The sequence below is a fragment of the Stylophora pistillata genome, chromosome 13, assembly GCF_964205215.1.
Source record: "Stylophora pistillata chromosome 13, jaStyPist1.2, whole genome shotgun sequence".
NCBI lineage: Eukaryota > Metazoa > Cnidaria > Anthozoa > Scleractinia > Pocilloporidae > Stylophora > Stylophora pistillata.
The window spans coordinates 6,524,207-6,546,125 of NC_142531.1; the positions used below are offsets into that span (position 1 = coordinate 6,524,207).

The following is a 21,919-nucleotide window of genomic DNA, read 5'->3' on the forward strand; positions in this document are numbered from 1 at the left end:
AACTTGAAATTAACTCACAGTTCCTGGGTCTCCGAGGATGGAGTGGTTCATACCCGGATAAAAAGAATAACTGTATTTGGAAAACAGTGTAACCCACCAGGATCCCAATGGGAGGCTCTGCTTAACTGGTGTAACTTTTTTTACGCTATTTTTATGATTTCTCATCTCTAATCTTTTCATCCAAGTTGTCACAGTCACCGTTAACAGAAAGCGACACTTTGCTTCATTTTAGTAAAACACTTTGTTTCATTTGATGGTGGGAATGTGTCCTTTCTCCTACACAGAAAATAAACAGCCAGTCAATTCCCTTCAATTAACAACTTGTTAGTTGAAGGGAATTGTCTGGCTGTAGCACGAATAGCTTATTAACCCAAGAAATATTTAATCTAATTCAGTATTAGATTAAGAGGGGATACATTCCTCCCAAGAGACATATTTCTTGTTTCAAGCCCCACGAAAGGGTATACATCCTAAAGACAATGGAACACTATCGTTTAGATTTTAGGTATAGGAAAGGGTCTACCTTTTGATGAAAGATGCTGAATAAACAAAATAATGTAGCTGATGTCAAAACTCAGTCATCAACCAGGGCCGGGTTGTTCAAAGCTGTGTTAAGATAACCCAGGGTTAGTGTGAAATTTGATTTCAGATCTGAAAGTTCTGAAAGAAAATTCAGCTTAATTCCATTTGTCTACAATTTGATGATTGAATGTCCCAAAAAAAACTAGGAAAAATTATCCCAAAATGGCTTTTTATTAGAGAAATTTAGAAACCTGGATTAAAATTTAACCCTGGGTTAGAGCTAATCGGCCTTTGACCAACTGGCCCAGAACTCTACTTCAAATCATGTTCAGTCTACCCTGTCGTCTTGGGTGCAGAAAAAATGAACCTTTGTATGATTAACTTTATAGTTAAAGCTTTATTTGACGAGGTCCAGTAAATACTAAACAGATGGTTGGTAACAAATTCCTTAGTGATCTATTACTAAGAACACAACCCCGTTTGCAGGCTCTCTTTTAATTCCATCTCTGAATGGTTAGAGAAAGATAGACCCTGCGAAGGAGTTTGTCTCGTTTCCAGGGTCACTCTCCAGCGGACGAGAAGAAGAGCATCCCTGGAAACGACGTTGGTATGAACAAAGTCAAACTACACCGGTATCTTATTCGAAACAAGTTAACCCTTGCGCTAGTGCGTCATTGTATTTTCAGTGAACATAACATAGCTGAATGCAATTAAACAAATTTAAATTCACAAATATAGGTTTAATCGAGAAGTCTGGGTAGACAAAGAAGGAGTGCAGTTGAGATTTACATATTCTTTTAGCTTCAAGAACATCATGCAAGATATCGCAAAACCAAAACAGGGTCATACAGTGTGATCATATGATCATTCCCTTTCATAAATACAGGGTAGGCTTCTAACGTCCTCTCTGCACTAAGTAAGTATTCTACATGTCTGAGGCCTATGCATATGATAGAACCTGCGCATTTGGATAATGTAGATATTCTGCTTCACCATATTCGTAAAGAAAAGGACATTGTTTCAATTTAGTGCGGTGAAGGGCAGGTAAAAACAGAGGACGAGCTGCTTCTTTGAGAACACAATAAGAGTGATAACCGTGACATGACGATAGAGGTTGACAGACATTCCAGTTATCTTTCATTGTCCTCACCAAAGTCAAAAAAAATTCATAGGAAGTCTTATCTGCTTTACAAAGTCGTTTTTCACTTCATTCAAGTGTCTATCGATCATACTTCACTGGCATCTTTAATGTTTGACACGATGTCAATTTTTCTCACCGTGGCAGCGACAACTCGATGAAGAGACATCGTAGAACCCATTCCAGTGCCAGGCCGCCGACCCTGTCTGGATTCGGTTCTCGCTCTCATGTTCACGTGCGACTCACGTGGCGACGCTAACTTATCGCGATTGACTTGGCCACCGCCCACAAGATCGCTAGTATTTCCCCGAAGAGATGTAAACTTTTTCACGAGGGCCTTCCAGTCTATGACCTCCTCGATTCTAGCAGTTCTGCATGTGCTTCCGCGATGATTAATACTTCCGTTTGGAAGCCACGAGTTGGAAGTTTCGTATAACGGGTTCATTGAATTACTTTCGGGAAGTTGTTCGTCGGTGCGAAGAATATCAATGATGTCTGCTCGGCAACATTTGAATTTTGCTTTGTAAAGTACGCGAATGTAAGAGAAGAGTTTTGTCACAAGATTCAGTGGAGAAGGCGTAGTCGTAGACCGCTTCATGTTGCGAATCAGCTTAGCGCGGCCAAATTTCCACTCCATATCAGACTGCATTTGAATTCGTTGGTAAGTGTCGCTCATCATGGCTATGAGCAGATTAATAAGAACGATAATTGTAATCAAGTTGTAGATTCCGAACGTCGCTTTGGCCAACACAAACACGGTGCTCTCTGCGGGGCTCTCCTTTTCACCTTCCTCGTTAATTCTTAATCTACTGACCTCTGTCAATCCGAACAAACTGAAGAAAAGTAGCTCGAAGCAATGGAAAAAACTTTTCGGTGTGCTCTGTAGTCCAAGCCCACCTTCAGTGCGTGCTCTGGGCCGATAGACGGCCGCTAAGTGCGCGGTAAATCCAACCATGAAGATTGATAAAATAACAAGAAAACGCACCAAGTCGTACATGAGATCCCGGATGATTACCCCCCACGGACCGAACAAATGATGAAACGAGAGGAAATCCAGGAGTTGTGCAAAGCAAAGCATCATTGATATCGCAAAGAACTGATTTCGAGCGTATATTACGTCACTTCTGTATGGCCCATGGAGACCGAACGCCGCTAAATGTAGAAAAATGCCAATTAAACTCAAAAAGAGCACAATGATCGGTATCCAACCCAGTCCGGCGCGATCGTGGGGATCCGTGAGCTGGGATAAAAATAACCCTGACAACCAGATCAGTAATAGCCACTCATACCACCTTGGCATCAATATGTCATCGGTTAAATCCGTCCAGGGCACCACAACAGTGAAACAAAATAGTACGATAAGGTAGAAATGCGAGATCAAATGACAAATAAACTTTATGATTGGTATCTTATGATAACTGTCGTTCCAGGGAATGCAAAGAAACGCCCAAAGCGGTGGACACATCAGGCATAGCGTAAACAATAAGAAATACTTCCAATCATCCCATTGAAAATCTCCACGCCACACGTCGCCAAGGTAAACCTGAACAGATGGATGCGACACACATTTCTTCTGCTCGCATTCAATGAGATAATCCAGGAACGGCACTTCCCGGTCGTCAACAGCGGTCAGCAGTATCTCGGCGCTATCTGCGCATGCGAGAGAAAGCAACTCGGACGCAATGTTCTCACAGACATCTCCCGCCGCCAACAGGTCGCGTCCGCGCTCTTTTTCCCTCGTGGACTCGTTGCGGTAGTGCTTTGAGAGTTTCGCTGCGGCGTAAATAGGTGCGGGGCACTGCAGAATGAAGTCGATGACTGATTCGTTTTCGTCCAGGTGTGAACAGACCATCAGATCAAACAAGAACTGCAAGAAAGACGATGATAACAAGTAAGTTAAGATAAGATTTAGCACATGAACTTTTTACAGAAGAATGAATGGGCAAGAAGATCATCTGCGAAAAAGCTGAGCAAAAAAAAGAGCCCCACTCTTTTTTGAACAAATCTTTGGACCAGCTTCATCTATAGGTTGTAATCATTTAACTAATTTTTTTGTTCCAAAAATAGACACACAACAACAACAACAACAACAACTTTATTTGTACCCAACATAAAATATAGTGATAAAAATAAAGATAAATTGACAAGAATATAAAGGAGTACTAGCTCAAGGTTTTTCTTAAAACGTTTCAGAGGAAGAAGCTTTATGTCTTCAGTTATATCATTCCAGACAAACAAACAAACAAACAAACAAAAAGGCAAAAGAACAGGAGTCTTAGCATTCTACTCCACTCGGTGACCTTTTTAAACTCTTTGACCTGTCAAAGCGACAAGCATTTACCCTCTCCTTACACTATCATTTCTGAATCAAATGCAGTGGAACCTCGATTTAACGAAGCTCTATATAACGAAATCCTCGGTATAACGGACGATATTTCAGTTTCAGCTCGGCTAAAGTTACAGTAAAATGTATGCCACAGGACCTCGATATAACGAACCAATTTCCCCAGTCCCTTAGCACTTCGTTAAATCGAGGTTCCACTGTATAAAGGTGATGAGGTTAAAGGAAATGATCATCAACTTAAGAAACTCTTGACTATTAATCAAATAATCATTCTCAGCACCATTTAAAATGCGTAGAGAATATTCACATTGATGTTGGAGAGTTAAGGGCTAATCCGAATGGATGGCACATTTAGAGCCTGATTTTACTTTATTTCAAGTTGTTATTTTTTCGATGGGAATTTCTTTCCAGATTCTTTCCCGGAACACAGCTTTGATAGTTTGACGTGGCCGAAAATCCCAAAGTTAAGTAAAAATAACACAATACCTTTCGGTCTCCAAGCAAAGTCTCAGTGCTGAGTTCCTCTTGCAGCAAAAACTTCACAACAGCCAGGTGGCCGTGCATGGCAGCGTAACATATGGGGAATTTGCCATCCTAAAAGAAAAGGATGTACCTTTTTATAACGTTTGATTCATCGCTACGCCTTAAAAATATTACTAGATGTCTCATCACAAGTAATCGCAAAATGAGACTAAAAAAGGTGGTCCTATCAGGGATGCTTACTTTGTTTCTTCGCAAAAGCGATATTCTTTAGTGTCAATCTTGTCCCCCGGGTCCCTGGAGTGGGGAGGAGAGAGACATAGGAACGAGGCTTTTACGTTGCAATCTTTTTACCTGATCAGAACCCCTTTTGCCACCGAGCCTGCTCGGTTTAGAAGGCTTAGTTTTGGCTTCTTTTATGTGAGATTTTATGGACTGAGAAGATTTCGAAATGTATAAAGCGCAGAAGAAGAATAACGCTAGTATCTGTGAATACCAAAGACCTTGTTCTATTATACATCTTTCGTTGGCTTGGCTTGAAAAGGAAAAGAAACGAACAACTTCTTTCTTGTTGTGCCACCATCTCGGTAATTTTCTAGACGGATGATCATCAGTACAGTGTAAGAAAATAATAGGAATCATGAAAACCATTAAAATATAATGGTTCAATGCATAGCTTCTTTGATTCCATTGCGTACGTAAAACAGATTCTGAAAAAGCCTTATGATGTGGTTAAACTACCCAATCTTTAAAAATTCACATGCCTTTGCTTGACTCATGATCAACTGGCTTCTCAAATGCTCGGAGACAGTAGAAATGCGTACAGTCGGCCATGTTTGGCATTTGTACTTATCCTGTGTATGTTTGGCCTAAAAAATCGAGCCATGATTTGTCAGATAAAAATTGCAACGTACAGTTGCATTCAATTGCATTTTTTTTTAGTCAACGGATGTGTAATGTTCATTTCTCCACTTCTGCTAGCGCATCTCAGTAACCCCTTCGCGCGCAGTTTGTTTCCTCGCTTTCGATTCTCAAGGTAAATTACTGCTTAGTTTGCAAAAAAAAAAAGAGTATGATCAAACAAAGGTAATAAATTCTGTATGGTGATCGCTTTAATTAAAGGTTATCCTGAACATCTTTAGGCAATATGCCAATAGCCCAGGCAAAATATAACATCAACCTCTTCTTGGATGTTTAAATCCCTTGGCTCATGTCAATAACCATTCACCCATTCTTCGTCAAAGATCTTTTGCGCATAGGTTTGTAACGAAGGTAATTAGTGTTGTTTCAAAAATGCACTTCGCAAAACGCCCACGATAGCGCGTCGAATATGCCTCATCTTCCAGCAGTAAATAACAGGGTTCAGGGATGAGTTAAGGAGGACAACTGCCCATGAATGCATTGAAAAGATCTTAATGGCGGTGTTTGGTCCTGAGCTAAAGGTAGCTGCAGCAAAACTACACAATTGTGGCAAATAGCAAATCAAAAACACAATATAAACATAGAAAGCCCCAGCTGCTGATTTTTTGCTAACTGCAAGATTTGTTGCAGCCTCTGTATTTTGCTCTACTTGTTGTATTTGCGCAAGACGAATTTGTCTTTTCTGGCGTCGCACGACGATGAAAATCTTGTAATACAGCACTGTGGAGATCACAAGACAAGAAACGCCAATTGGATCAAAAATTGCGCTGGTAATATTCCAAGAAAACGATATCGTAAACGAAGAAAGGATAGCGCTGAACGCCCACAAGGAGATCACCATGGAAACAACACGCTTGTAAGTTACAAGCTCATTGTATCGGAGATGAAAATGAATGGCAAGAAATCTGTCTACACTCAAAGCCATAACACCAAAAAACGAAGCTGCAGAAAAGAGGATTCCGATGAAAATAAACGCAGTATAAGTAGGACAAGTCGGGCCGCTTCTTGCGTTCATCTGTAACCATTTGAGCATCAAAACGATGTTTAAAGGTTGGGCCAGTAAACCAACAGCAAGATCGGACACAGCCAGGTTCAGGAGAAGTGTTTTTAGAGTCTCTGACAACGATGACGTTTTTCTCAGCGCGTTGATGGTGACACAATTAAATGTGATGGCGGAGATAGACAAGAACGAGTTGAAAACGCAATTGGCAAAGTACCATGGATATAACTCAACATACTCATTTCCTGTGGGCCAAGACAGCAACAGCTCGCGACAAAGAGGATTTTTCATGATGATAAGAAAAAGGGATATGTGAAGTATTTTTCTAAAGCTGCGTGGGTTTAAGCTGTGGCATCAGTGAACCACGCGTTCACAGTTTGATCAAATCTGAGCATCGCGTTAAAGTCACCGATGTGGCTACATCTAATTAACAAAATTTATTCAACAACTTGTTTGTTTCTGATGTCTGATGTCATTTATCTGGCTGAAACAGATGTCCTGTATTTTTTTTCAATTAAGAACGATAGCAGCTCAAGGCGAGAAGATCTAGAAATCATCTTAAAAGTTTTAAACACATTTTTAAGCGGAAGAACTGGAGTATGAATGGAAAATGAGGATCTTGCTCAATATGCAAGGATAAAAGAAAAAAATTTGGATGCCGACGCAGTGTATCGAGTGATGCTGTACTCAGCAGAACAAAATAACACAAAACGAAAGAAAACTGTTTCAATAATTATGCGAAATTTTCGCGAGCAGGCATTATTAAGTGATGACAATCTTTCGCTCGTTAACAATGCTGTATCGTGAACTTTAGAGCTTAATTGTTAATTCTAGCTTTCTTTTGAAACTCCGTTTCTGGTTCGTTATCTCATGTGTTTAAATAACTACCATTTTCATAAACGGATCGAGGAAGAATCATTGTATCTTTGAGCTGTCGAGTGCTTAAAAAGCAGTGTTGTGGTTTTTAGCGCTAACCCACCTAACGAACGACTTCAATAACAATAGCGAACTCCTTACAATAACAAAAAAAGAAAGCCAGAAAGAGCCTGAGAGGTTATGTAAAGGGTACTTAGTATTCCAACTGTCAAATGACTTAACGTAAAGTAAATAAAAACATCTACAAAAATTAATTTTTAAGTCGATGGAACAGCAGGTGCCTGCCAAATATGCACGACTTTGTCGGCGCCTTAGGAAATGAATTAACACCAGTACACAGATGTTGTGGTATAAAGAGTTCTAACTGTCAACCGACTCTAATTGAAGTCATTTATAAATAAATAAAGGCTGATAGTTTCGAAAGAAACTGTTTGGGACTGCGTCGGTGGGAGTAACGAAATAATTTGGATATATCAACAAAGTTGAAATGGCAAATTGGCCACCGTAACGATTACAAAAGCTGACGTTTCGAGCGTTACCCTGTTTCTGTCGTTCAAGCGGGTTACCACCGCGTCCAACTTATTGATCGACATTCAGCACTACAAACGTCGCAGAAGGAAGATTCCGACCTCATTCCATTTACTCTCACGTTTCACTCTCACAACCACTAAGTTAAATCCATCATTCTTAAAAACTTTAAATTACTTAAAAACGATCCAGAGACAAGCACTATCTTTTCGCAGCCTCCGCTCGTTTCACTCAAACGCGACAAAAACATAGGCAATTTTTTGGTCAGAAGTTCTTTTCAGACTAATGACCAACCAGGCACTTTTAAATGCGCTCGTGCACGATGCAAAACGTGTCCTTTCATTCACAACACTGATAAAATATCGGGACCTAAACGATCCATTAAGATCACCGATCACTTCACGTGCACCTCCGCCAATGTAATCTATTGCATAACTTGCACTTATTGCAAAAAGATATACATCGGCGAAACAGGCAGAAGACTAGGTGACCGATTCCGAGAACACCTTCGAGACGTGGAAAAGAATGACAAGGACACATCGAAACCAGTGCTAGACATTTTAATTTACCTAATCATTCTAAGCAACATATGGCAATCTGCGGTCTTTCCTTACACTTAGGTAGCACGGAAAGCCGTAAAACTCTTGAACAAAAAGCTCATCTTTCAAACCGGCAATCTAAATCCCACAGGGATCAACGAATGCTTTTCATTCCACTAATTTATTCGTATTTTTCTCGTTGCCATGTTCCCACCAATAACGTAGCTCCATTTTCTTCCTTTAAAAGCACACACAACCCACAATTCCCCTATTCGCTCCGACGAAGGGCTAACGCTCGAAACGTCAGCTTTTGTAATCGTTACGGTGGCCAATTTACCATTTCAACTTTGTTGATATATCCAAATCATTTATAAATACCTTATCCTCAGATTTTCGCGAAACAAATTCAAGAACACACAGTCGTTTGCAGATGGCAAATTTAGCTAATGCCGTGTATGCTTTTAGCTATATCTTTCTTTCTCTTCAGTTTTTTAAATTTGTACACCAAACTTGTGCAACAAAAAATAAAAGTCACTGTGCTCGTTCAAAAACAAAAGACCATCTTACGTCTTTACTTGGCCCAAAGATTGAAAAACAGTACTGCGTTCTCGTAATGCGCACGCGCTTTATCTCCTGACTACGTGATTTTCATGCGCAGAACAGGGTGCGCAGTGCATTACTAAGGAATCACCTTAACCTTTTACCTACCATAAAAACCTACGATAGAATTTCTACTTCTATCAGGCCCGCAGAAAAGTGATGACAATAAAGACAAATATCAATTAGGGGATCATTAGTTGATCTAATACCAAATTCTTCGAACTAACATAATAAGAATCGTATGAGAATGTAAGATGAAACAAACAACACTTTTAACGTATTGTCGAAAAAAAAATCCAAGTCCCAGATGGGATTTGAATCCACGACCCTCCGTTATCTAGTCCAATGCTCTAACCACTGAGCTACTGGAGACTCTATAGTGAGCAAATGTCAATTTGTGGGTCTTGACTGGAACCGCATCGCGCGGCTACACAGTCAAGTACTGAGCAGCGCATGTTAAACTCACTAACAGCATCACGCTGTCACACTAAAGCATATCAAGAATCGTATGACAGACAGTAGGGAGAATTACTGATCAGATCTTGGAAGTGGAAAGGTAAATGATTGGTTAACATCTGCAAATTGAAAGAAGCGTCGATCTGACAATTATGCCCGGATGTTGTCTTCACTTTTTTGCAATTAATTATTAAGGTAATTTATATTCCGATTGTCAACTGACTCAAGAGGGAGTTAATTGAATGATCTCTATTTTTAACTTCCATTAAATCGACCAGGTGATCGTTCAAAATTGCATGCAAGATTTCGGTGATGTCGTGGTGAAGTTATGAATTACAGACTAACTCTCCAGTACAAAGAATAAACAATCATCAATTGTAGATATCTTAATACCAGTCTGAGTCAAAAGCAGGAATCGCCAAAAAGGTACATGCGAGTGACGGTCACCGTGATCGTTCAACATTGCACGCGAGATCTCGGTGATATTGTTGTGAAGTTATGAATTACAGACTAACTCTCGAGTATGTAGCATAGACAAGAAAAATGATTGTAGATATCTTTAGTATGAGTCAAAAGCAAGTATGGCCAAAAAGATGCATACCAACTGCACATATAGCGATTAAACACACGATGTTGAGGTAGAACATCACTACTGCTCATTCTCTGTTTCCTGTTCTGTGAAATGAGGTGCTGTCAAATATAATAAGGTAGTGAAAGCACTAAAATGTACCCGGTAACGCATAAGTCTTCATTGTAAAATTCGTTTACGCCAAAGGATATTTTGTGATTTTAAATCCTGCAGGCACAATATTAAGCAGTTTCAGGTTCTTGTGAAAGCAAATATGTAGGTATTGTTTTCCTTAAAATATTTCGGCCAGAATCTGCCTTTATCATAATTACCACGGAAGATGATTTTTCCGACGTTTGTTCTCAAAGCGTCCAACAAGCAACAGTAAGGCCATTTTTATTTATGGAGATCATTCTTCCCTAAGAAGAATGTTATGATAAAGTGTTGGTAGTAAACCTACATTTTAATGTGTTAATGTGTTGTCTCTCACACTCTGCTTTATTGAGAGCCCTTACGGTCTACAATTGAATTTAAAGCTACTGCTGTAGCCCTTGTTTGCGTTTTGGAGTCAAAGCGAATGCTTCTTCTGGGAATTTGATATGTAATCCGCAATATGTCCATAATGGCGCGTCGTATTTGCCTCATCTTCCAGAAGTAAATAACTGGATTCAATGTTGAGTTAAGCAGCACCATAGTCCACGTGAACAAAAAAACTAAGCTAAGAGTTCCCTTTGATCCGGAGAAAATTGGTCTGGCAGCAAATAAACAAAACATTGGCGAGTAGCACATTAAAAACACGAGAAAACCGTAGAATGTACCGACCGCTGATTTTCTGCCACGGGCAAGTCGATTTGCGAGCATTTCGGCATCGCCTTTTTGCTGAACATTTAGAGATTGAATTTGCTTCTTGTGGCGCCGCACAGCTAAATAAATATTGCAATAAAACAATGCTGAGGCGACAAGACAGGCAATTCCAACAGCAGTAACAATCCCAATGGCTGTAACTGAAGCGAAAAAGAATCTGATTATGGAAAGAACTACACAAAGGACCCAGGTGGATAAAACTGCAAAAACAACACGCTTGTGAGTCACGAGCTCAGAGTACCTGAGATGGAGATGAATGGCCAGAAATCTGTCGGCACTCAAAGCCATGACACCGAAAAACGAGGCTGAAGAAAAGAGGATCCCTGAGACAATAAACGCAGCGTACGTTGAACAAGTCGGGCCGCCTCCAGAGTTCACCTGTAGCCATTTTACCAACAACATGACGAGTAAAGGATGAACTAGTAAACCAACTCCAAGATCAGAGACAACCGCACTTAGGAGTAGCGTTTTCAGAGTTTTTGACAACGAGGAGGGTCTTCTCAGCGCTTGGATTGTGACGCTGTTAAATACGATGGCAGTGAAGGATAACAAAACGTTTAAGAAACAATTTGCAATGTGCCATGAATTTAATGATTCTTCTTCAGTTCTTTCGGGCTGAAATCGCAAAAGCTCGTCGCACAGTGGAGTTTTCATGACGTTCTCCAGATCAAGAAAACAGCAGATGTTCTTGAACTTTTGATATCCTACGGTTACCGGCAAACGGGAAAAGTTTAAAAAAATCCCCGCACAATTCTGAAAGAGTTATCACTTAACCTTTGGCGGTCAAAAAAGCAAGTAAACAGAATTTTGTACTAATTTGGCCCCAACGTCGCCAGAGTCATCAAGTGCAAACAGAAGAATAAAACAATGTGTTATATAACGTCTTAGACAACTACGGACCTCAGTCGGCGGCTTGGTCCAATTAGACCGACATGTAATAAATCATTCATCTTAAAAAATTGAAATTGTGTACCGTTCTTGTCGAAAACAGTGCTTGCACCCACGGCGAAAACGCTTCCAACCTGAATATCTTAATTTCCATTGATACCTACTTCAAGATGCGATAAATAATGTTCCAAATGTAAACACACTCACAGCAGAAAATTTATCCGTATCCATCTTTCATTACTTGATCATTTAAATCCTAGAGGGAAAACACCTGTTTGCAGATAAAGGTTTAGATAGCGCAGACGATCTCCATCCATCAATAAGTCTACCACAGAATTAATTTCACAAAACCATGACCCTAAGTATATCTAAGTGCTTAGCAATACAGTCATAAAGATTATTTTTCCTTTTTTCAGGTTACATCTTTACTGCTGACTACTTAAAATAATACAAGCTAAAGGGATCAAGCTTCGAAAGTGTAATGAGTGTTTACCCATGCTCCTAGATCATTTCCTTCATTTCTTTCCCCTAATTGGATGACAGATATTCCAACTGTCCACAGAAGATAAACAATAGAAAGAAATTCCGCTTCTAAATTTTTCGTAGACACAATTTCACTCTGAATGCATTGCAACCCGTGGTGCGAGCTACAAAAATCTCAGCGATAGACTGCATTTGAATAATGCTGCGTCTAAAACAAAACTGGGGTTAGAAAATGTCACATTAGAGAGCAAACAATTTAGTTCACGCTTCTTCAGTCCGTGAGATCTAGCTTCCGCTGCCGTGGGCTGTGTTCGACAAAAGCTGTCCCGCAAAGAATTAATGTAAATCTTTTTACATCTTGTCAAAAAGATAAAATTCATAACATTTTTACATCTTGTCAAAAAGATAAAATTCAACTGTGCTTTATGAACGAGAAAACTGTAAAAAAAAAAAAAAAAAACTGTCGGTTATCGCTGCTTTACACAGACCTTTAGAGATGAGGTTATCAATATCGGTCTAACTTATAAAAACATAACGTACTTACGACCGTAACGACAATTTAAATCGCCTTGAAAAAAATCTGAGCTGGCGTCGAAAATTACAACTGTCGAGTCATCTCTTCGTCATTTCCTGATTGCTTACTCATGATTGGATATATAATATTCCAGCGGTAACTTATCAAAATGGAATCGATAAAACATTTACTAATGTGTACGTACTTCAATTTTATTAGATTACGAACACGAGCCCTGTTGTCCGGCAAATCTGTCACGTGGGTCATATAAGTGAGGAAAAATACGCATGTCCGTCCTAAGTGTTGTTAATGACAAGAATACGACTTTCTTACTAATTATCGAGTATAAGTGCTAATTGCATTTGTAAAATCCCTCTTTTACTAATCTACGGAAAACTGTGTAATTAATACTTATCATTGATAAGGTCTTGAATCTATGGTTTATAAGGAAACCACGGTCGCGTATAAACGTACCTGTCTTTTAAACTCCAAACGATGAATAAAAAAAAGAAAAAGAAAGAGCAGTAACCAATATACATTATTCGAGCTCAAATTCCCGATGACTTTTATCAATTATTGACTTCAACACCTATGCAAAGTCTGAGGACCAGGCTGAAAAATGGTAGTATTTTCTCCATAGTGTCCCCTTCTTATGAGAATTGCGGTCGCAACAATATTCTTTTTTCGGCGTATTCTTTGGTCTTTTGTAGATTGGTTTCGAATCGAGCTCCTCAGTTGTTAGCTAGAAATAGATTTCGCAGAGTGCCTATCACAGCCTGTCGAACGTGCTTTATCTTCCAGCAGTAAATAAGAGGGTTTATTGACGAGTTAAGAAATACCAGAGTCCATGAAGATACCAGAGATATCTTAAAAGCGGCGTTTGGTCTTCCAGAGTCTGGTGCCACAGCAAAAATGCAAAGTAGCGGAAGTAGCAGATCAAAAACACGAGATAGACATAAAATGTGCCGACCGCTGATTTTCTGCCTATAGCAAAATTTGTGACCATCTCGACATTCTGTGGTTGTAGAACTTGAATTTGACTTCTGTGTCGGATCACGGTTAAAAATATCTTACAGTAGAAAATTCCCGACACCATGAGGCAGACGATGCCAATAGAAGCAAGAAGTGCACTAGAAATCGTCGGCGATGTTAATATTTTCAATGGGGAAAAACTTGCTCTTAAAAACCATACGGACATCACAGAAGAAACCACATATTTGTGAGTAACGAGCTCCTTGTACCTGAGATGAACCTGAATGGCAAGAAATCGGTCTGCACTTAGGGCCGTGATCCCAAAAAACGAAGCTGAAGAAAATAAAGTCCCAGAAAGCGCAAACGCGGTGTATATGGAACAGATCTGGCCGCTCCCAGGGTTCGACTGTAAAAATGTGATTAGCAACACTGTGCATGAAGGATGAACCAGTAAACCAACTCCAAGGTCCGAAATGGCTAAACTCATAAGAAGTGTTCTTAGAGGTTTTGACAACGATGAAGTTCTTTTTAACGCAAGTACTGTGACGCTGTTAAATATGATGGCGGTGATGGACAGTAAAGCGTTTTAAGACACAGTAAGTAACGTACCATGAATATAAGTGTTTAACCTCAGATCTTGCCGGCTGCAGTACCAAGAGCCCTTCGCAGAGTTTATTTTTCATGACGACCCCCAGAAGATTCTTAACTGACAATAATAGATCGTCTATGATGGTGTTAAATACTCTTAAGATCCTCGTTGGAGGGGAAGTGTTAACAAAAACATTCGGGCTCAATTTGTCTTGATTACAAATTTCCCCTGAGGTGATGCTAAAAGTAAGTGCACAGAGTAACGTTAAGATATTGCATACAATCGATAATAGCTGATCTTTCATACCAAGCCAATCAAACTAGAGAAAACACATCTGTTTGACGTGAGGGGGATGTCAGTCAGCGCACAAGCTCTACAGCAATCAATTTCCGGCGTACTTTTTTCACTTTAATGGTCAACCTACAACAAGCCTTTTAGAGCTCAGGGAAAATGCATCCGTCGAACATATCACTAAGTCGAGGGTTCGGCCATCTTTGGAAACAGTCGTCCTTCATTTCAATCAACAAGCTAGGTCACGTTCGTAAGTTCTCTGTATGTTTTCATTGACCGACACCGAGAGCTTTACCTCTCAAAGTTTGTGTAGAGCAACAATACTTAACAAACAAGAACCAAAACATTGTCAGGAAAAAAAAAAAAAAAGAAAAGCTCATATCTTTGCTCACCATTTAATAGTTAACAACTGTAAAATCTAACTTTAAGTCTATAATAGAGCATAATGATAACTGTCAAGTAGGGTCTCGAGTATTTCCGTGACCAAGTTGAAATTGTAATGATTGGCCACCGCAAAGAGTGAAAAGCTGACGTTTCGAGCGTTAGCCCTACATCAGAGCCAATGACGAAGGGCTAACGTTCGAAACGTTAGCTTTTTAACTCTTAACGGTGGCCAATTTACAATTTCAACTTAGTTGATAAAACCAAATTACCTTGTTACGCCCACTGACGCAGCACCACAGTTTCTTTAGAAACTTACCCCCTCTATTTCCTTCACTGTGGACTCTTTTCGGATGATTGACGTTCCGACTGTCAATTAACTTACTTACAGCGGAGTTGATAAAACAGCATGTATTGTTTACTAAAGTTCAATCGAACGGGCAGTCATGGTAGTCCCATTGAATGCACACGCGCGAGCAGGGAGATGGATACGACGACATTATGACTGACTCGTAATTTTCGAGTGGGAGGGTTAAACAAATTACCATTGTTTATTGTATTTTTCGAAAAGGCTCTTTCTTAGCTCTACTTACAACTGAATAACACACCTTTGAAAATGTTCCATCTCTTTTCTGTTCTTCGTGCATCGAAAAAGCGCGCTGATCAAAAGTTAAAGATACATAATTATTTTCCGATAGTGCACCTTCGTCGATATCCACCTTCCCAGTTCATGTGGGTGATATTTTTAGGAAAATCGACCGGAATGTGACACGAAAAAATGTGGTTTAAGTAGTCTGTTAACTTAATCTTAAATATGTGCAATTCATTTTCTTCTTCACGATGAATTGTGCCATGAAATATCGCTGGCTTTCCACATTTCCATCCGAGAAAATCACTCACACTTTCTCACTGGGATGCGCGGCTCCCGTCTTCTGTAGTTTGGAATAAAATTTGGCAGCAGGTCAATAATTTCATGTCTAAGGTGTCTCAACTTCCAGCAGTAAATAGCGGGGTTCAAAGACGAATTGAAGAACACCAGAGTCCATGAAGAAATTGTAGATATCTTTATGGCGCTGCTTGAGTCAAAGGCGAGCGTAGCAGCAAAGGTACATACCAGAGGCACGTAGCAAATAAAAAACATTAGATACACGTAGAATGTACCTATCGCTGATTTTCTGCTTCTTGTTAAATCTGTGGTCGTTGTTATTACATCTTGTTTTCGTTTTTGTACCTGTAGAACTTGGATTTGATTTTTGTGGCGTCGCACAGCTAGGTAAATCTTGGAATAAAACACTGCTGAGATCGAAAGACAAGCAACGCAAACGGTAGTGTGCACTGCTGTTGCAACATTCGGCAACACCCATAGCATGAACAGCGAGAGAATTATACTCAAAACCCACAAGGTTACCACCCCAGAGACAACACGCTTGTGAGTTACACACTCCTTGTACCTGAGATGGAGATGAATGGCCAGAAATCTGTCCGCACTCAGAGCCATGACACCGAAAAATGAAGACACGGAAAAGAAAATGCCAGTGAGCGCATACACGGTATACAAAGCACAGCTCGGATAGTATTCATTGTTCTTCTGAAGCCATCTGACCAGTAAAAGAAGATATAAAGGTTGTGCCACAACACCAACCCCGAGATCCGAGACAGCCAGGCTTAAAAGAAATGTCTTTAGGGGTTTTGGCAAAAATGAAGCCCTTCTTAATGCTTGTATTGTGACGCTATTAAACACAACGGTGGTAATGATAAGGAAAGCGTTGAAAGTAAAGTTGGAGATGTAACATGAATACAAGTCTTCTACATCAGTTGTTGTTGGCTGAAGAAGCAAGAGTTCGTCGCAAAGTGGATTTTTCATGACCTTACATTATTCGCAGAAGCATGAAAATTTTTGCAATACTACGAATCCCGGCCCTTCGAGCTTTTCATTTTCCAACCTCGGTTTCAGTTTCTTAGTTATCAGATCTGTTTAAATTGTCTCGTTTATCAAACAGGCGTTACCTCCTATTGATAGATTTATTTGATGACAAGATTCGTGACATAAATACTATACATTGATTTAACAGCGTCCGGTAAATCTGTTTCAAACCATTTTTTTAGCAGAATCGAAGTGAGAATGAAGTTATTTCATAGTCTACCTGTGAATCCACTTACCTGGAGAATCTGTTAAAAGAATTTTCTAACCTGTAAAGTGAGACTGTTTTAACGACCCGCCAAGATTTCTGAATTTAGCTTCGAGATAAAGACTTGATTTGCGTTTGTTCTGATTGGTAATAATAAATGTATTTCTTTTAAATCGATTTATTATTAAATTTTGGCTTGATATTACGCGGTTTGTGGTGCTCATTCGAGCTGACTAGTTCCGAGTCTATGTAAACATGATAAACCTGACACGCTGGAAAATTACTGACATGGTAATTGCTTGCGCTGAACTTCCCTTTCCATTTCCAAAGGTCATATTCTTTAATTAACTTGGTCTTAAATTGAAATCGCAATTGACAGAAAAGAACGGTTTTCGCAATGACGATGGATTTGTTTCAGGACAGAAAGATATAAAAACAAATTATGATCCACTATCCTGCTTTATTGAATAATCCGCCAAAATCGAGACAAGAGTGATTAGAAGTCTCCAGGCAAATGGACTCCAAAGTTTTGCTATTATTAAGTTTACTTTTCACTTATGAAGCTGTCACTTTGGTAATTCATCTACTGCATTTAATAATATACACGATGAAATTACGCACGTCTGATTGGCTGAAAACAAGTACTTTTTTTCATGCAATAACGTACATGAAAAAATTGCGCACTTGTAAAATTTTTGAAGACCGCAAATTACACTTGACCCAACGGGCTTGTGCACTTTTGTTGTCTTTGAGAAATTTGTTGTGCTTATTTGAGCCAAATTGCACTCGAAATAATGTTATTGTCTATCAAAATTATTAACTATGCAAAATTACTTTACGTTTCCCATGCACCCTACCTCTCTGTATAACAAGGTGAAAAAGGAAATGAAACAGCTGTATGCAGACCATGATGTTTCAGGCAAACAAAAAAAAAAGGAAATTTTTTTACCCTCTTTCGGCAGTTTTATTACATCAAATCTATATCTGCTGTATTTTTCACAGCCTTTATCACTTTGAAAGTCACGTTAACCAGAGTTCATTTCTGCCGCTTGCTGTTGCCGTGAACATCAAGGTTAAACTCTTAAAGAACAGCCTATAGGAGAGTCCCTTTATCAAGTTTCCTCTTCCAGAATTAGTCATGCCTTCAATCTGACTAGCGGCTTGTTTCTAACAATATCACCCCCCTGATAACAATATCACCCCCCTGAATCACACAGAAAGGTGATGAGAATAAGGGAAATGATCACCAACTAAAAAAGCTCTTGATTGTTAAACAAATTCTCTTTGTCAGTCGCAAATGAAATGTGTAGAGAAGGGTAAAGAAAAGACGTATACTGATATTAGGGTGTCAAGGACGCACAAGTAACTCGCAAAATTTACTAACTCACGACAGGTGTATATCTAGAGCAAAGTAAGTCGGTTGCGAATGCACATTCAGTGGGTTTTATAGTGCAATTACGAAACAGCAATGACCGCTCCGAATCATAAAAAGAGGATTAAAAATCCTTGAGTTCAATATTTTGTACATTCCTGAAGTAAATTTGAGTCTAAATATCGTGCTAGATTAACGACTTTAATTATTTCACTGACGGCGAAAATAAAAATTCTTTAAAATTATAGATCGGTTGCTTGAGTGTAAATTGTTGGCAGAAACGATTCTGAATAGTGCAAATGAGATTTCCATCGAAAACTAAAATGTAACTATTTTTCTTTAAAATTTATAGATTTCTCGCATAAGAATAAACGGTGAAGTGTGATTTCAACACGAACTGTTTTCAGGAACCATTGGAAAGAAATCTTTTCCAAGAAAAAGTACCCCTCCAAAGTTACCGAGTTTTGAAATTTTTTGAAAGAGCTAACAACTCAGAGAGAAAATGGTCCAAATTGTACGCATTGAGAATTAAAGAAAGGTAAAAATATTAGACAGAAGGAATGCCGGGCTGAAATAATTTTTCATAGCCGCTGTCATTTTGATTGACAAGGAGGTTTAACAAAGTAGACCCCTGGAGGTAATAAATGTCTTCGATGTTTTTGGAGAATTTCGACTGAAAACATTTCCTCAGCTGGAATAACAGTATACTGTAATCCTTTGATTGATTTAGATACTAGGATAATTTTTCTGTGTGGTTAAATGTTTGATTAAGGTCATTTCTAGCCATTTTCGAAAGGATCCATCATATTATTCTCACACAGTCTTGTGTCTTGTTACGAAATTGCTTTAGCTATAACTGGGGTACAAAATTACGCAGTGTGTCTATGATGGCGCGTCGAATGTGCCTCATCTTCCAGCAATAAATGATGGGGTTTAAGGATGAGTTAAGAAATACCAAGGTCCATGAACACATTGCAAACTTCTTTTCCTGCAGAGTGGCGTTTGTTCGACCAGAATTTGGCGTGGCAAGAAAGATACAAAGCAATGGCAAGTAGCAGATCAAAAACACCAGATAAACGTGGAATGTACCAAGTGCTGCCTTTATGCCACTTGCAAGATTTACGGTCATTTCGGTATTCAGTGTTTTTGGTCGTATCTGTAGAGCCTGAATTTGTTTTTTATGACGTCGAACGACTAAGTAAACCTTGCAATACAATATGGCTGAGGTGACGAGGCATATGATGCCCATACTGGCAAGAACTGCTCCAGCAATACTCGAATGGATAAATAATCTCCCGAAGGAAAGAGTTGCACAGAATACCCACAATACAACCACAGTAAAAACAACAAGCCTGGGAGTCAGAAGTTCCTTATATCTCAGATGAAGATAAATGGCCAAAAATCTGTCTATACTCAAGGCTAAAACACCAAAAAAAGAGGCCGCTAAATTTAAGGTGCCGAAAAGCGTAAATGCGGTATACAACGCACATGTTGGACTGTTTTCTGCACTCATTCGAAACCAGTTGAAAAGTAACACGACGAGTAATGGCTGGACAAGAAAACCAACACCAAGATCAGAGACAGCCAAGCTCAGGAGAAATGTTTTTAGAGTTTCTGGCAACGATGAAGTTTTTCTCAGCGCTTGTATTGTGACCGTGTTGAAGATTACGGCGGTAAGGGACAGAAAAACATTTAAAATACAATTAGCAATAAACCATGAATATGAGTCGACAACTTCAGTTCTTAACGGTTGTACTAACAAAACCTCGTTGCAGAGTGGATTTTTCATGTTCGATCTTGGATGATTCTACCAGGTGTTCGTTCACGAATTACTGTTGATTTTCTGGGTGCACGGAAGGTTATCTAAGAAGCTGTAAAACTGCACTTCCACAAATTGTTCCTATTGGTGTTTGCAGGAATACTAGAGCATTAGCACTTTTCACCCCATTGATAGGCAAATAAATTTTAATTTACAGATTGTCATCGGAAAACGTTAGTTCAGTGAGCATTTAATCATTCTTATGATATCCTTTACAAGACCTGTGGTTTCGGATTGGTTTATGGAGTGCAACAATAGATTGGAGGCTGATGGAGTGAAGTTTGCCGCTTTTTATTAAACGAATCTCAGTCTCCCAATTCCGCTAATAAAGCAAACAATATTATTTGCACTATAGTCAAACTTTCTAAACATTTTGCCATGTATTTCGCAGTAATTATTAGACCTCCAACACACATATCGCTATTTATCGAGTATAAATATATTCCCTTTAACCTCCTTGAAAAACAGCACTTTTGTAACCGCCTAAACAATGCCTCTAGGAACTTTACGATACTCAATGAAATGCACTCCAAGTTGGGCACAGCACGCAAGATTACTCGATAGGGGCTGTCGCATTATACGGAACTGAAGTGGTACGGAGTTCATTGGCTCCTCAACAGTTTCCTTGCTTTCCAGCACCTGTTGTTCGATGGATCACTACAGCCATGGTTCTACATCTTTTACTCCAAAAAGAGACTGAAATAATTACCATGCATTTCAATCGCCAAACGCACGAATCGCCAATCGCAACCCAGCAACACTGAATTCACTTAAAAACACTGGTAGATTTTGCCTTTCGTTCTGTTTTCTTCCAAATGACCAAAATCTTTTCGGCGACCTTCGATTTCATCATCCAACTTAGATTAGCATACGAATAATTCATCCTTTTGCGAAGCCATAAAAAATCCGTACTGTATAGTTTGGTGTTACGTCACGGCCCTTTTTCGGGAACAGCTGCCCATAACACCATAGACAACCGCTTATGGAAAAAGATCAAATGTCAAGCAGTTTTCAATTCTCTACCAAGGTCCTAAAATTTGGAACTCTCTCCCTATTTCAGTCACTCGTTCGTCAAACTTTCTCAGCTTTAAAGCGAAATTGCAAGAGTTTTTACTTAAATAATCACTGAATTGGCCAAGCCGCACATTCGCAGCACTTTTTCTTTACTTAATTTATTGTTGTAAGTGAGGTGGCTCTCCCATAAGCCTGGTGGCTTCTTGGGTCTCCTCGCCTTCTAACTGTTATCGCTGTAATTAACTATTTTTTAATTGTTAAAATAAGTCAAATAAAGATGATGATGATGATAATGATGATGATGATGATCAAAACCCTCGGCTAGTTGGCTGTATCCTTTGATTTATGCCTGTTTGGTTAAATTGCGGAGAACATTTCAAGGCTTATTTGTAACCTTCACCTTCACACTCTCTTACGAGTTCAAGAAAGATACTTATTACACGACTCGGGCAGTCAGAGGGCTAATAACTAAAATCAACCAATCAAAATGCTCAATTGCCGGTCCAATATTCTCTAAGTATTGGACCGGGCACTGTCCCGAATGGTCCCGAATGATACCGCACTTGTGTCCCTTTGAACTTCAGTCGTATAATAAATCTCTTATTAACCAAGCTTGCTCGGGACCGTACTG

At 39.3% G+C, this 21,919-nt stretch overlaps 5 protein-coding genes across 9 annotated transcripts in view; all 5 read right to left on the bottom strand.

The window, feature by feature from the left end:
• Window positions 1-899: 899 nt before the first annotated feature.
• Window positions 900-21,919, bottom strand: part of LOC111326965 (uncharacterized) — a 60,074-nt gene continuing 39,054 nt past the window's right edge. For all 5 annotated transcript variants that reach the window (XM_088742762.1, XM_088742764.1, XM_088742763.1 and 2 more), the window contains 2 exons: window positions 4,491-4,598; window positions 900-3,527 (listed from right to left, as the gene is read on the bottom strand). In XM_088742762.1, coding sequence (XP_088598888.1) covers window positions 1,749-3,527; window positions 4,491-4,598 — 1,887 coding nt within the window. In that variant the 3' untranslated portion in view covers window positions 900-1,748. The remainder of the gene's footprint in view (window positions 3,528-4,490; window positions 4,599-21,919) is intronic.
• On the bottom strand, window positions 4,606-7,085 carry LOC148717404 (octopamine receptor beta-1R-like). The gene has a single exon (XM_088742773.1). The coding sequence runs from the start codon at window positions 6,694-6,696 to the stop codon at window positions 5,761-5,763; it is 936 nt and encodes a 311-aa protein (XP_088598899.1). The 5' UTR covers window positions 6,697-7,085; the 3' UTR covers window positions 4,606-5,760.
• Window positions 10,434-12,051, bottom strand: LOC148717405 (alpha-1A adrenergic receptor-like). Its single transcript, XM_088742769.1, has one exon. It carries the CDS (start codon window positions 11,488-11,490, stop codon window positions 10,471-10,473), a length of 1,020 nt encoding a protein of 339 aa, XP_088598895.1. The 5' UTR covers window positions 11,491-12,051; the 3' UTR covers window positions 10,434-10,470.
• LOC111326956 (adenosine receptor A2b-like) lies at window positions 12,908-16,886 on the bottom strand. Its single transcript, XM_088742770.1, has one exon. The coding sequence runs from the start codon at window positions 16,816-16,818 to the stop codon at window positions 15,847-15,849; it is 972 nt and encodes a 323-aa protein (XP_088598896.1). The 5' UTR covers window positions 16,819-16,886; the 3' UTR covers window positions 12,908-15,846.
• On the bottom strand, window positions 18,310-20,244 carry LOC148717406 (melanocortin receptor 5-like). The gene has a single exon (XM_088742772.1). It carries the CDS (start codon window positions 20,242-20,244, stop codon window positions 19,306-19,308), a length of 939 nt encoding a protein of 312 aa, XP_088598898.1. The 3' UTR covers window positions 18,310-19,305.

What these genes read in the sequence shown, in the direction of transcription:
- LOC148717404 (XM_088742773.1), bottom strand. Translation starts at nt 6,696, where the DNA reads ATGAAAAATCCTCTTTGTCGCGAGCTGTTGCTGTCTTGGCCCACAGGA.
- LOC111326956 (XM_088742770.1), bottom strand. Translation starts at nt 16,818, where the DNA reads ATGAAAAATCCACTTTGCGACGAACTCTTGCTTCTTCAGCCAACAACA.
- LOC148717406 (XM_088742772.1), bottom strand. Translation starts at nt 20,244, where the DNA reads ATGAAAAATCCACTCTGCAACGAGGTTTTGTTAGTACAACCGTTAAGA.
- LOC148717405 (XM_088742769.1), bottom strand. Translation starts at nt 11,490, where the DNA reads ATGAAAACTCCACTGTGCGACGAGCTTTTGCGATTTCAGCCCGAAAGA.